Source organism: Podarcis filfolensis (assembly GCF_964270895.1).
Source record: "Podarcis filfolensis genome assembly, chromosome: 4".
NCBI classification, from domain to species: Eukaryota; Metazoa; Chordata; class Lepidosauria; order Squamata; family Lacertidae; genus Podarcis; species Podarcis filfolensis.
Genome location: NC_139607.1, coordinates 30,810,067 through 30,825,790, shown reverse-complemented (window position 1 = coordinate 30,825,790; position 15,724 = coordinate 30,810,067). Strand labels below are relative to the sequence as shown.

Genomic DNA, 15,724 nt, shown 5'->3' with positions numbered 1-15,724 from the left:
CCACTTGCATTTTTTTCATTTCAAAAAACCCACTGACCTTCTTATTACAGCAGACAACTACAAAGACAAGAGTTTTCTCCTCCTTTGACATAACCCTCTTTTTAAACCAATTTGTTCAGAACAGCTGCATCCAATTTGTCAGTATTTCTGACTTTAATGGATACTAATCCTTTTAATTTAAAGAAGTCTCATTGCGATCAATAGGGTTTGAGAGGGTATTTTACCACAATTATGACACTTTCAGAAAGCTAATTTTAATTCTCAAGGGAAGTAATAGAAGCATTCTATTCTGCCTTGGTTAGACCACATTCAAGATGTTTTCTACCTACCAATGAAACTTTCCACTGAGAGATGGAAATAGAGATATGGGTAACAGCTGGGTTTTATATGTTAAACAATGGAGGATAAACTATGGTATGTTTTATTTTACCCCTGCAGTCCCAATGACAACCTGAAACCTGCACAGAACCTGGTGGAGTCTAATTTGAACATCTGCTATCTCCTCTCACGGCCCGTTTTAAGATTATGGGCTCCTCCATACTTATATTGAGCATTTATTATGATTGGTTTGAATGTTATGACAGCCATATCATATCAAAGTAGAGCAAACAGAAATGGACCTTGGTTTTAGAAGTTATCTTAAGAGCACTATACACTTTCTCTCTTTCAAGTATCCCCCACCCAGACTTTTTGGGGTCTATTTTTGTCTCTCCTCAACTGTAACAAGCTGATTAGCAATTTCATTTCAGCTCAAGTTACCTCAGTAACCAATCTCCCTCCCTAAAAGGTAAAGGGACCCCTGACCATTAGGTCCAGTCGTGACCGACTCTGGGGTTGCGGCGCTCATCTCGCTTTATTGGCCGGGGGAGCCAGCATACAACTTCCGGGTCACGTGGCCAGCATGACTAAGCCGCTTCTGGCGAACCAGAGCAGCCCACGGAAAAGCCGTTTACCTTCCCACCGGAGCGGTACCTATTTATCTCTGGTTCACCAGAAGCGGCTTAGTCATGCTGGCCACGTGACCCAGAAGGTGTATGCCGGCTCCCTCGGCCAATACAGCGAGATGAGCACTGCAACCCCAGAGTCAGTCATGACTGGACCTAATGGTCAGAGGTCCCTTTACCTTTACCTTTATTTCTCTGCATGGAGGAAGGAAATGGGAAAAGCTTTCCAGTTGTCTTGGACTGTAGGGGCTTACGCCTTCCCTTGCAAAATTTGTCTGGCAAGTATCTGTTAAGCTGCGCAAACTATCAATATGTGTAAGAGATTCAGGAACTAAAGTATTTACCATCACAAAAGAATGGCCCAGGTTGAGCAATGATTGGACATTATTGGGTATCCTGACAGACAGGTTTTCTGCTGTAGACCATCCCCCTGTGATGTATGTATGATGTTTTAGGAGGTGGTCTTGAGCTACAGCGGAGGCCAATTCCAAAAGTCTATATAAGAGCTTGCACACCATTGTTCAGGGTTCCTCTCCTCCCTCCCTGTGTGGGGGGAGTGGGGGACCCTGTTGCAACAGTTTAATAAAGATCATGCTTACTAGCTGCTTTGCTTCTCAATATTCTCTGGCTGGCCTCTGTTATTTTCTCCTACCAATAGAAAACCTACATAAGGACTCTATATGGGCTCTTTGATACCCCATAAGGGAAAAGGGGCAGTTTTTTCTTATAACAGGGTTGTTATCTGGTGCTTGCTTTCAAATGATGCATCAGTAGGTAGCAACAAAGCACAGAGCGGAAGCTTGCGTATCTAATAATAATAATAATAACAATAACAATAATAATAATAATAATTGCATTATTTATACCCCGCCCATCCGGCTGGGTTTCCCCAGCCACTCTGGGCGGCTCCCAACAGAGGACTAAAAACAGAATAAAACTTCCAACATTAAAAACTTCTCTAAAAATAGATTACAGCAAAAGTGACAAAGAATCTCGTGGCACTTGGAAGGCCTCAGTAAATCTGTTAGTCTTTTAATAGTGCCACAAAGTTTGGTTTAGCCACGAACTGATACAATGCAGCAGAAGCAGCTGGCTTGTAAGCTTGTGCCATAATGGTGAGGTAGAATCATAGAATCATAGAGGTATCTCCTACCGTGGAAGGACGTGTGAATCCAGAATTGGCCTCCACAGTCACAGACACACACATGGTTAAGACCATATTCATGGAAGACAATCTTACTCGGCTATGAGTGATCACCAAAGAAGAAGACGATGTCAATGGTGAAGGCTTTAAAGTGCCACAAAACTCCCAGAAGCTTTCCCTAACCAGCCCTCCCATTGGGTAGAGTGAGGCTACAGCCTCAGGCAGTTCATTTTTGGGGTGTCATAAAATGGCAGCAAATGGTAATGTATTCAGTGTGCTAAAATGCTCTGCTGCCATAACACAACATATCCCCTCATGGACTTTTTGCACTTTGGAAAGTGACTGGAAATGAATTGAAAAGTGTGAGAGGAATGAATAATTAACAAGACATGTAAACACACAAGTAAATCAGGAGAAATAGTTTATCCTCCATTTATTTAAAGATATGAAAAGGTGGCTCTTAGCCATGTTTGTTTCCATCTTTAAGTAAAAATCAAAGTTTCCTTGGTAGCTGGAAAATATATTTAGTGTTAATTATGCTATACCCTCCTTCAGAATTGAAATTAGCTTTCTGAAAGTGTGATCATCATTCTATTGAACAACCTACTGATCACAAGGGAACTTCTCTAAAGTAAGAGAATTGTGTTCTGCCACCAAAATAGCCAAGTTGAAACCAATTCAGTCAGAACTACTGGGAAAGTGGATACAGCTGCGGGAACTTTCATTCAAACACAGCTGATCAAACTCCCACATTAGCATCAACAGAGGAGTTTAAAATGAGAGCCATGTTCAAAAGGGAGAAAATTCTTTCGTTGACTGGAGAAGAGTCATAACTCAAGTGTTTCACTGAAGGAGGTGAGTGGTTTTATTTTTAAAAACATGCTAGTGGTTTAATTATAAGGTAATATTAATAAGAAATATTATGTTTAAAGAGCTAGCTATGTATGCTGCTGAGGGCTACTGGAATTCCATCCCTCCCTTGACTTGCATAAGCCTTTTAGAAAAATGTGATGTATAAAGCCAAAATTGCTCATTTTGGCCTGCCAACAGTAGATTAATCAGTAGTATGAGTTTTAGAAATCCAGTAGATCAGACATCCCCAACTTGCAGCCCTCCAGATGTTTTGGCTTACAACTCCCATGATCCCTAGCTAGCAAGACCAGTGGCCAGGGATGATGGGAATTGTAGTCCAAAACATCTGGAGGGCCGAAGGTTGGGGAATCCTGCAGTAGATGAAGCTTTTCATTGTAGCCATTAGGGTCTCTAATGTCTTGAGAACAAGTCACATGATAATATTCCTAATAGGGAGGCGTGGCACCTGCATTGGTTTAACACCATGTAGCAGGGGCAAAACTCTTCGATTTCCCTAGCTTTCTATCACTTACCATGGAGTAGTGGGATTGTTTTGAAACAGGTATAGTCCAACTGGTGCCCTTTGGATGTTTTCGGCCTGCAGCCCACTTCATCCTTCAGCCTGGGTCATAGTTGCCGTGGCTGATGGGAATTGGAGTCCAGCAACTGCTGTGGGGCTTCCCTTTGGCTGACCTGGTTCTAACATGACTGAACTTGCAGAAGATTGATCTGTTTATCTTAAGGCCACATTCTAGGTCATTATTACAGCAAGTTCTTAGGCGCTTGGTTCTCCGCTTACTCTTCCTTCCATATTGTTAGCAATATGACAAAACCATTTGCATTGTGTAATGAAGGTGGGCTCTCCTCTCTTACCTGTAGGATCCAGGATGTCTGGGCGTGGCAAGAAGCCTGCAAAGCCTGCAACCAAGGAACAAAAAAACAAGAGTGCAAGAGCTGGCTTGCAGTTCCCAGTGGGCCGCATTGGACGTCTTTTGAGACGGGGTCGGTATGCAGAAAGAGTGGGTGTTGGCGCCTCGGTGTACATGGCTGCCGTGTTGGAATATCTGACTGCAGAGCTACTGGAGCTGGCGGGAAATGCTGCTCATGAGAACAAGAGGCAGCGAATTGGGCCACGCCACATCCAGTTGGCGATCAGAAGCGATGATGAGTTGAACAAGCTGTTTGCACATGTGACCATTGCGGAAGGTGGAGTTCTCCCCCACATCAATGCTCTGCTTCTTCCAAAGAAAACAGCACCGTCCACTGTTCCCCAGGAGGAACCTTATAAGGGGACCTGACCTCATGTGACTTTTCTGTCTCTTACTGTCTGAAAAAGCTCCTCGTCCTTTTCATGTAGCACTTTCGCTAGGAAGAACTCTATATTTGTGTGTTTTAATAATATTTTTGTAATAATAAATTGTGCAATATAAAGCTTGGGCATGGTTTCTTTGTGAGTAAAGAACGGATTCAAAACTTTTTTAAAAATAAAAACTGGGATGGGAGCTTGTTGTGCAACTAGAGGCCTTTTGCAGGCCCGATGGTATGGTATGTGGAATGAAGCTGTACTCTTCACCGATTATTCAAGGCCTGCTAGTGGAATTAGATGCCATAATCGGGCTACATGATGTTGGGAATAAACTCAGGTTATGTTCTATTGTCATCTTAATGAACTTTCCTGGGAGGACATTGGCTACAAGCTTGCGACAGCTGCCTCTGAACAGCAAGTGATTTGTTTCCACATACCTAAGGTGTGCAAATGCTGTGCGATGATGTGCATTCAGTGCTTGTTGCTGGCACCATTTTGGTCACCCCCATGTTCACCCTTTCCCACACTGTTAATTTAACAAGCATTCTGACAAGAGTGCACTGCGGGAACAGAATGCTGGTTAGGTGAGCCTTAGATCTGACCCAGCAGGGCACACCGAAATATCCTGCACCTTTGTGCCCCTGTACTGAAAGCGGTACCTATTTATCTACTTGCACTTTGACGTGCTTTCGAACTGCTAGGTTGGCAGGAGCAGGGACCGAGCAATAGGAGCTCACCCCGTCACAGGGATTTGAACCGCCGACCTTCTGATCGGCAAGTCCTAGGCTCTGTGGTTTAACCCACAGCACCACCCGCGTCCCTACAGAGAAATATTTGAGGTGAATTTGGGAGAGTCAAAATGGGTTCAGGATTGCTCTCCTGTACTGTTTCAGACACTATACAGTGGTACCTCGGGTTACATACGCTTCAGGTAACAGACTCCGCTAACCCAGAAATAGTGCTTCGGGTTAAGAACTTTGCTTCAGGATAAGAACAGAAATCGGGCTCGAGGCATGGCAGCAGCAGAAGGCCCCATTAGCTAAAGTAGTGCTTCAGGTTAAGAACAGTTTCAGGTTAAGAACGGACCTCCGGAACGAATTAGGTACTTAACCCGAGGTACCACTGTACTTATGCATGTGTGTTTGCCTTGTACATTTATGAACATTTATTCGATATATATATACATATAAGACCTTAAAATTCCTCTAACAACCCTATTCAAATGCCCATGGTGATTCAATTATAACAGATCTCCTTTTTTTTAAACGCACACGCATATTATTACATGCGCAACCAGCAAATGTGGTGGCAAAAACAACAACACGTGCTGGGTTTCCAGAGCCCAGGGAAAGGTGGGCGGTCCCTTGCTACTGATTTCCTTCCCGTCACCCACCCTTCTCGGCACCCCGCCTCCTCCGAGAGCCTTTCGCTGCTCCCTCCTCCGACCAGCAAGAGAAAGTGCCCGGATCAGTCCTAATACGGGCAAGTCGGGCAGGCGCGTCAGCTGGGCGTGTAACGCGAGCTTGTGCGCTCTTGGAGGTGGCCGGCTCAGCGACCCCCGGGATCCACGTGGAGCACCTAAGGAGGACCTGCCTCAATCAGCAACAGCAGCAAAGTTGGGACACCCCGCTCCCCAAACATGCAGGTGAGCTACTCTGAGCTGGATCCTCCCTTCTGGTCACCTGCCGGGAGACCCCTTTGCGTAATGGGATCGCTTTATCTGGAGAAGGGGAAACGGGGCTGGGGACGCGAGTGGGACATAGCACGGTCTGGGCAGGTCCACGAACGATCCCTGCCCAAGGTAGCTGAAACCCGGAAGATCAGCTCGCTTTCTGCTTCCCGTGTGTTGGGTTGCAAAGATGACACGCGGTGGTTCTTCCTGTCGGGGAAGGAAAGGCCTCCGTGTTTCCCTTCCACCCGTCGGCTTTCTTCTTTTCGCGAGCATGCGCTCCAGGCTGCGTTGCATTTGCTAGTTGCAGGAGAAGAAACGGAGGCGATCAAGGGGGGCCGGTATTCTTTCGAACACAGGAGGTGGGGAAGCTGGAATTGTTTGAGTTCTTAAAAAAGTCATTCTTCCTGCACTTAGCACTGAAGAAATGAACTGTAATTTTGTATGGGATAGGGGAGAGTAAAGTTGGCAGGCTGCAACTGTGACTGCTAATTGAGCCTGAGTGATGTGTAGCAGCTCTGCTTTCCAGTGGTAGGATAGCTGTGACATCACTTACACGTTCTTTGTGAATGGTCACTGTTAATACAATGGTCACAGTTAGTACATTTCATTTCCCTCTGCCTCACTGTTTACAACACACACCAATCCATGTCTATTTATACAAGCAACTCAGGATATTTCTTCATGTGCCTGATGATGTCGATTTTAGTCCACAAACTGATTATGCCATAATAGTTTTTTTTAAATGGCATCTTGCTCTATGTTCTTTTCCGTTTTTGTTTCAACAGACTAATCCCGCTACCCTCTGGACACTAGTTTAATGTAGTCCTGTGTATGTGTATGTGTATGTGTATGTGTATGAAATCCAAAACTTTACTTGCTTTTTCCAGTATGTATTTGTTTTATTTAAGCAGCTCAGGCCTTTTTTTCTACTGGAAAGTGGAATTGAGATGAATCATAAATGTTTACTCGGAAAAAAGCCCACTGATTTCAGTGATACTTCTTCCCACATATATACGCATTGGATTGAAGCCTGCATACTTATGTAGAATACGTTTTGTATAGTGTTTGTTGGAATCCTAAAAGAAAAAAAGCCACAGTGACCAGCATGGCTCCAGATGTTGTGGACTATAACTCCCTAACCATTGGCCGTGCTGGCTAGGATTGGTGAGAGTTGCAGTCCAGAACAACTGGGGGGTTAAGTTTCTTCAGTGCCAAACTTGGGTTTTGATAGTGAAGGTGCTGGAGTGCTTGGGGGGGGGGGCTAAAGAATGAAGGGCTGGCAATCACATCTTGATAAAACAATTGTGGGTACCAACACAAGATGGCTGCCATGGGCAGCAAAAAAAGGATGTGACAGTACTCTAAACTGGTTGGTAAAGGTACCACTGACTGTTAGGTCCAGTCCCGGATGACTCTGAGGTTGCGGCGCTCATCTCGCTCTATATGCCGAGGGAGCCGGCGTACAGCTTCCGGGTCATGTGGCCAGCATGACTAAGCTGCTTCTGGTGAACCAGAGCAGCGCACGGAAACGCCGTTTACCTTCCCGCTGGAGCGGTACCTATTTATCTACTTGCACTTTGACATGCTTTTGAACTGCTAGGTTGGCAGGAGCAGGGACTGAGCAACAGGAGCTCACCCCGTTGCAGGGATTCGAACCGCCGACCTTCTGATCAGCAAGTTCTAGGTTCTGTGGTTTAGCCCACAGTGCCACCCGCGTCTCAAACTGGTTGGTAGGCCTGGCCAATATCTGGTTTTCAACATTGCGATAGATCACCAGCTAAACATTGTGATATGCTGATATATCACAATGTCTGATATACTGATATAGCACAATGTCTGAAATAAGGATAATGTCTGAAATAAGGATGGCTGTGTAGAGGCTGGCTTCACATGTCGGCTTTCCCACATTGTGAGTTTCTCATAGCTCACGCACACACGCACCCCCCCCCCCCGATTCAAATTATATTGCCAGGTCTAAAACTATGAAACCAATATCACAATATGGACTTCAAACTAGTTTGGGGCAATATATTGATATATTGCTCTGCCCTACTGGTGGGTACCATCACAAAAAACCCCCACTGGTTGTAAGTTTGGGCTCTGACAATTCTATGTGCTTTAGGATCCTAATGCGGACACAGAGTGGAATGACATCTTACGTAAAAAAGGCATTCTTCCTCCAAAAGAAAAGCTGAAAGAGCAAGAACAAGCTGAAGAGGAAAGGGAGCAGCAGATAATCCAGCAAAAATCTGTTGGTAAGCCCTTCAGTTGATTTAATGTGATGTTTCTGTAATCTACCTTGCCTTGTCACCAGAATGTATCAACCTATACAGAGCACACCAAGGCCTCATGGTGCATTCATTGCATTTTGAGGTATGGATAACCTTCGAGAAAGGAGTTTGGTGCTTCCTCACCCCCTCTGAGACCTTGAAAAATATTGAGATTAGTCCTTACAGAGCATCATATTGAGCTATGAGGACACTCAAAGAGACATATAGAACTTCCAGGGCTTCTGGGAAATCATAAGGCTTCTTTTGGGGGACTCCCAGGTGAAATCCTTACAACCCGGGTGGGCATTAGGGTTTTAATCCCATAGGGAAGGACAATTGATGAAACAGAGTCTGGATCCAGATTTCTTGTTCAGTGAATAGACTATGAACCTAGCAGAGGTATAAAACAAATTGTTCTTGCACTTTTTGTTGCACTTTTGTATCATTGTAAATCAGTTTAAATTATTGTAAATTATAGCTTTTTTATTTTTCAGCACAGTCAGCAGTATATTTTTCTGCAGGACCCACCAATGCTCACTGTGGGATGCAACTTGTGCAAACTGGGATAAAATCTTGAATAGATACTTAAAAATATAGATGGATGAATTTCTCTTGACAACTGTAATGGGGTGATCTAAAACTGTGGACCTGCGTTGCAACGCTTCCCCTCACATCAGGGGCACAGAACCTCAGGCCTAGGGGGCAAATGTAAACCTTCATATCTCTCTGCCCAGCCTTTCAGAATCTCCTTCAAGTCCTGCCTCCTCAGGCCATGCTCTCTCTTCCCAGGCCACAACCCTCGTTGGATCTGATGCACCCCCTCCTCTAGTGCTTTTGTTATGAGTCCTTGAACTGCCTAGATGTATATATGGAGGGGGAATGTAGAAACTGCATGGCTGGGATGTATTCTACTGCTCACCTACTTTTGTTGATGATTTGATGATTTTATTATTTATACACCGCCCATCTGGCTGGGTTTCCATATGCCTCTGATCCCACTCTTTTTGCCTCTGGCTCCTACACACCAGTGGCATGCAGCCCTCACAATGCTGTTCTATAAGGAATGCAACCCCCTCATTCTCAGGAAGGTCTTCCCTCCAACCCACTACCTGCTTTACATCATCTTATGCACCTGCAGGTCTTTTTGTGGGAATTAGTGTGATGGCTCCGAAGTGCCTTGGTAAATAAAATGCTTCTCTTTGGAGAGATTTCTTTGACCTTGTGGGGTGCTCTTTTGATCATTAGAAAATATTTTATTGGACAAGAGCGCATCCGTTGGTTTGGACTAATTGCCTTCCATATTTCACATCATTTAGAAAGTGAACTGATGATAGCTGCCTAAAATAAGAGCTTACTCAGCAGGAGCTGCAGCCTTGTAGCAAATGATAACTCCCAGGATGTAAGTTACAGAAGCAGAGTTGCTGAGACAGTGTGGTGCCTGGAATCCTGGATTTTGTGAGGACCTGGATTTAAGATGGAATTCACTTCTCTTTTGTAACATCTAGCAGATTTGTATCTTGGTTTTATTGTGCAGAATGTTTATCTCGGCAAACATGAGGTAGATACTCCTTGCCGTATAATACTTTCATTGGTTCTTAATTACCAAGATCTCTCGTTTGGAAATTAATTATTTCATGATGAAAGAGATTCTGTTGTTGTTATTTATTAAATTTATATTGCCCAGAGCAGCAAACACAATGATAAAGTAATTAAACAACTAAAACATATAAAAAAAATTCTAAGACTGGTATCAACCTTGTGTACCCATTCAGAGCTCCAATAATGGTTGGCTTTTATTCTGTGCCATGCTGATGACCTTGCATTTCTTACAAACAGTGAAAACATATGAAGACATGACCCTGGAAGAACTTGAAGAAAATGAAGATGAATTCAATGAGGAAGATGAACGGGCTATGGAAATGTACAGGTTAGAGCACTCTGTCCAAGACCCACAAACGTGCTTGCCAGTTAAGCGCTGGTGTGTACATTTTTTGAGCAGGTAGTTGGGGAGAACCCCAAGCCTGGAGCAGTAGGAGGACTCTCCCTGATGCCATGCTGACTTGAGAAGAATAGGAGAAAGGAAAGGGCTCTCCTTGACACTGCATTGAACCTCTAAGACACTTGAAAAGCCATGTGACATTTTGCTGTTTTCTTAGTGTCCGTGGCTCAGCAGAATGGGAGGGAGTCCCCATCTCTCCCTGCAATGGCTCATCCTCCTCCACAGTTGGAGAAGATGGGCAAAAACAGGTTGGGCTGGCCAGGAAGGCCAGCTAGGATTTATTGACCCCTGCAATAGATAAGAGAATTAATGAAATCTTCAAGACCCACCCCCTGGTTTTCCTTCAGTTTTAGCCAAATCAGGCCGCCTCTTGGTAGCCCTCTAAATAACAGTAGCTGAAAGGGCTATCACAAAAAATAAGAGGACGCAAATTCTTCCTGGAGGATCAAAGGTTAAAAGTTTAGACAGCATATTCGCAGTGGCAGTAGGATTTGTTTAATAACTTCTCATCTCTCTGTATTTAGGGTTATCTTAGAACTCATGTTATTAGTGTTTACTGTGTTAAATGCAGCTTCTAAAATGAATTCTTTAAAACATCTGACCTTGCAAATTACAGTTCAGTTCTAAAGATCATTACATACACCTCTAGCAATCAACATCTGCAAAACGAATATTGTGCTTAGAAATGATAAGTGCCCAGTTTTTAGCAACTGCTCAGTACTGCAGGTTTGTCAATACTGTTGTGGTTTATCTTCTCTCACCTGCTTTTTCAATCTGTGAATCAATAGAACAGTGTGATATTGACATTCACCTATGATCCCACTAATTCCACTAATCCTTCCTGTATTCATCAGGAGCTTGGAAACTGGGTTTCATAATTTGCAACTGAGATGTGATCCTTTATAGGAAAAAAAAGGGATTGGCACTGCAGTCCTATGCTTCATTGGATGCAAGTATCATTCAGTGGGATTTGCTTACAGTCAGTGTTATTAAGACAGCAGCCGGGCAGGTGAATTCCTAAATCTTTTGGCTGCACCAGCATAGATTCGAGCCTGGGCTCTGCAACTAAGGTTGCAATGCTATGTATACTTATCTGATGGGAGGGCTTTCCACAGGGCAGGTGCCACTACTGAGAAGGCCCTCTGCCTGGTTCCCTGTAACCTCACTTCTCTCAATGAGGGAACCGCCAGAAGGCCCTTGGAGTGCGACCCCAGTGTCTGGGCTGAATGATGGGGATGGAGATGCTCCTTCAGGTATATAGGGCCAAAGCCATTTAGGGCTTTCAAGGTCAGCACCAACACTTTGAATTCTGCTCGGAAACATATTGGGAGCCAATGTAGGTCTTTTAGGACTGGGGAGAGTCTTGAGGGCCAGATACAGGTGCCTGGAGGGCTACATGTAGCCCAAGAGTATGAAGTTCCCCGCTCCTAGAGTAGACAGTGCTGAGTTAATATGGTACAGCGCCACTTCCTGTGCTCTTACATTTACAGCAGTGGCTTTCCAAACAGCTGTGGTCTCTGGGTTGCTGGGGATCAGAATTGGTGACAGCGTGGATGTAGTTACAGTATAATCCTAAGTTAGTGTGTAAAGAGAGACAGCTGCATGGGAGCTGGGAGATTTGTTGCACCTCCAACACACAACTGCCGGTTGGGTTTTCCACCTCAGCCCCTTTGAAGGTTCATTTTTCATCAATTACAACTGTCCTTGTTACTTACATTTTGGCTCATTTCAAAACCAGTCATCAAGCCCTTTTTTGTCTCAACTTCTCGCCTCCTTCCATTTTGATGGAAGCATAGTGGTTGTGGTGAGACATGAGTTGTGAACCTAGGACCTGATCCTGGTTCTGTCTTCCCTAATGCAGGAGCTGTACAGGAAGCTTTCGGCATTCCTTTATCTTGTGTGGGATAGGGAAGGATAAAAGTAAACCATGGTTTCCTGAGATAACAAATGTGAAGTGCCTTAAACACTCAATCTCTGGTCTCAAATCCATCTGTATGTTTCCTTTTCTAATTCTTTTCCCATGGTGTAGGCAGCAAAGGCTAGCTGAATTGAAAGCCTTGCAAGCAAAGAATAAATTTGGACACGTTTTAGAGATCTCGGGACAGGATTACATCCAAGAAATTACCAAAGCTGGCAAGGATATATGGGTGATACTACACCTGTACAAGCAAGGGTAAGCAAGCATTTCAAGATGACTGCTGTTTGCACAGTTTTTTCTGTAGCAGGTTTGGTCTTATGAAACTGTCCCCAAACTGGGGATCTTGCATTTTGTGTTTTAGCCAACTAAACATGCTTCGGCAGACGAGCCTTCCTTGCTCTTTCAGAACCCTGATGTTGGTATCTGTTGTGCAAATGAAAGGAATTTTTAAAACACAAAGTCACCCAACTACAGTTCAGTGACATCATCAGGAATTGATTTGCTTCATTGTTTTAGCCATTTAACCAGGAAGGGGGGTAGTTGTGTACAGGCAACGACCATTTTGCAAGTGTTCAAAGCACATGCCCATCGCTGCAAACCAAGAAGTGGCAGGAAAAGGCACCATTGCAGGGCAGGGCCGTAACGGATTTATATATTTTCCTCTGTCATGTGCGATGACCCGGAATGCAACCACCAAGCAAATTGGGGGTGCCTGTATTGGAATGGGGAAACATTTTAAAGGTTGTGGGAAATCTCTCTTCTTTGCAATGGTAGGCGTAGATCTGAGAACCAGTGTGGTGTAGTGACTGGAGAACCAAGGAGACCTGAATTGAAATCCCCACTCAGCCAAGAAGTTCACTAGGTGACCTTGGGCCAGTAGCTTTCTCTCTTAACATAACCTACCACTCTGGGTTGTGGTGACGATAAACTCAGAGAGTGGAAAGCGTGTGTACAACCATTGGAGAAATGATGACATAAAAATACAATAATAATGTATGAGTCACAGCAGCCTCCGTTTTAAAAGATGCATTCGCCCCTTTGTGTGAGAGAACACATTTGCAAGGTTAAATATGTTCCTATCAGGTTACCTACTCTAGAAATGGGCATTTTGTTTTGTTTTTTGTAGAGCATATCTTTTGCAGAGACACGTGGAAAACATGGCATTTTATTATTTTATTATCTTGTAATTTCATTCTCCCTATTCTTATGGCTGTTTTTATTAATAAGAAAACAAAGGGAAAAAACATGGCTCTTTAATGGGTTTCTTCCCATTTTCCTTTTTAAAAAACAAAGCATTCCTCTTTGTGCCTTGATAAATCAACACTTAAACGGACTTGCAAGGAAGTTCCCAGATGTCAAGTTTGTCAAAGCCATTTCGACAACCTGCATACCCAACTATCCAGATAGAAACCTCCCCACAATCTTCGTCTACCTTGAAGGGGACATCAAGGCCCAATTTATTGGACCCCTGGTGTTTGGCGGCATGAACCTGACAAGTGATGGTAAGTAGCTGCCACTTAGACCTTGACAAAGGGCCCAAATGGACACAACCCATGTCACTGTCTCCTTGTGCCCTGTGTGCATTGATTGGCGGCTAATCCCTTCTATGTGTTTAAAACATTAATAGGTTGCTTTTTGGTACTAAACTGATATTCAAAGCACTTTGCAAAGTACGTAGAAACTCTTAAGAATGCAAAGGCAGCAAAGACGACTCATAAGATAAAGAGTCATCCTATGTACCCAGCTATAATTGTAACCTGCCCAGGTGCCTTATGGTACAAGTGGGTAAGAAATCCTATAAAGAAATACAATAAAAACATACCTGATTGAAACACTGCTGAACATTGTCCACTTAATTTGGTTCTATCTCTACCTCACATCCAAGCTCTGCAAGCCACAGTCTCTGTGGATTTTTGTCCCTGACTCTGTGGAACAAGTCAACTTGCGTAACAGAATCACATTAATTTCCTCCCCACCCCCCTTCCTTTTTGTTCTTTCTGCCTAACGTAATTGAGGCTGGCTGGTTAGATTGCCATCACTGTTAACAGTGAGACATCTGATTAACTTGAAGTATTGACTTTCTTCCAACTTCTGGGGTGTAAGCCAATTTGAGCCCATGTAATAAAGACCTGCTGCTAGGTGGGAAGTGTTTCTGGGTTGGGGCAGTAAAGAAAGAAGCAGGAAGTAATGGGGAGCAGTGTGTACGCATTCTTGCTTTTTGTTTCTCAAATCTCCCTTTAAAACAGCAGATGAAACATTAACAGCTGCTTCTGCCTCTCCTGACAACAGTTATAAAGATGACCTTGCTTTTGTCTGTCTGAGAACATGCTGGAGTTTTGAGGCAATTAACCGTATTTCCATTTTCTTCAAAGAGCTCGTGTGGAACTTAGCATTGTAGTAAAAGCAAATTTGAAAACAGCAGATGGGAAGCGCACGTTCCGAAGAGCAGGAACACAGAGATGCTTTTTGTTGTTCCAGCTTGTAAGTCACTGCCGTGTGTCATGCTTCTCTCTTGCGTTTTAGAATTGGAGTGGAAGATTTCTGAGTCGGGCGCCATCAAGACAGACCTGGAGGAGAACCCCAGGAAGCAGATCCAGGACCAGCTGATGACTTCCATCAGGTGCTCTGTCCCAGCAAGGAGAGAGGAAAGTGACCCAGAAGATGACTAAGGCCTCGTGCGAAGCTCAGTTCTATGCCTGATTACTCTGAAGTTAGTCTGACTGCATTCAGTGGGACTTGACTTCCATGTAAAGAGTGCATGTGATTGCAGCCCCGTAAATACCACTGATGGGTTTTTGCTTTTGCTTTTAGATTTTACTAAAAAAGTCGTGGTTATGTGGAGGCTTGCAGAGCAGTAAATTGGAGGAAATTGGAAAGGCTTCCTGATGAATCAGGCGCTTGTTGTGGACATTCCCTACAGTGGACATAACTACCAACAGCACATTCACCCTCTGGGTGTTTTGCTTGTTCTCTTTCCGCTGTTGGGTGACAACTCTCTCCTCTGTACCAGAGTAATTTTAAGCACAGAGAGTGCTTGGTCATTTCTATGCTTTTGACAAAGGCCAACAACTCCATTATGGTTGGGAAAAGGCTATAATGCAATTCTTGATTCTCAAATAAAAATACATGATTAATTTTTAAAGGGTTGTGTGGAACATTGTGTATATTTTATTGGGCAGATCCAACTGTAGAAGGCTAATATTGCTTCCAAGGTCTCAGAATTAAAGTGAGAATACAGTATTTATATATTTACTTAAAATCTTGAAAACTCTGAAATTTTTTTGACTGTCTCATGGAGATGCAGTGTGTTTTATTCTATTCTTGAAATGTAACAGAAGGATATTTTTAAACAGTTAAATTTGTCCTGCACCACATGTTCTCGATTTTGGTAAAACTAGTGCAATTGCATACAGTGGTACGTCAGGTTAAGTACTTAATTCATTCTGGAGGTCCGTTCTTAACCTGAAACTGTTCTTAACCTGAAGCACCACTTTAGCTAACAGGGCCTCCCGCTGCTGCCACACTGCCAGAACACGATTTCTGTTCTCATCCTGAAGCAAAGTTCTTAACCTGAAGCACTATTTCTCGGTTAGCAGAGTCTGTAACCTGAAGCGTATGT

General features: G+C 43.7%; 1 protein-coding gene across 2 annotated transcripts; it reads left to right on the top strand.

Moving 5' to 3' along the window:
- The first annotated feature begins 5,670 nt into the window (after positions 1-5,670).
- Positions 5,671-15,247, top strand: PDCL3 (phosducin like 3). 2 transcript variants are annotated; one of them, XM_083611076.1, is made up of 7 exons: positions 5,695-5,891; positions 8,041-8,173; positions 10,025-10,115; positions 12,217-12,360; positions 13,399-13,607; positions 14,629-14,815; positions 14,917-15,247. In XM_083611076.1, exons 1-6 carry the CDS (start codon positions 5,886-5,888, stop codon positions 14,772-14,774), a joined length of 729 nt encoding a protein of 242 aa, XP_083467202.1. In that variant the 5' UTR covers positions 5,695-5,885; the 3' UTR covers positions 14,775-14,815; positions 14,917-15,247. The 2 variants fall into 2 exon arrangements, with proteins under 2 accessions (XP_083467201.1, XP_083467202.1); XM_083611075.1 differs by having other exon boundaries at positions 5,671-5,891; positions 14,629-15,247.
- Positions 15,248-15,724: the final 477 nt, after the last annotated feature.

Coding starts and splice junctions, on each gene's coding strand:
- PDCL3 (XM_083611075.1), top strand. Junction 8,174..10,024: donor AATCCAGCAAAAATCTGTTG/GTAAGCCCTTCA, acceptor TCTTACAAACAG/TGAAAACATATGAAGACATG. Junction 12,361..13,398: donor CTACACCTGTACAAGCAAGG/GTAAGCAAGCAT, acceptor TAAAAAACAAAG/CATTCCTCTTTGTGCCTTGA.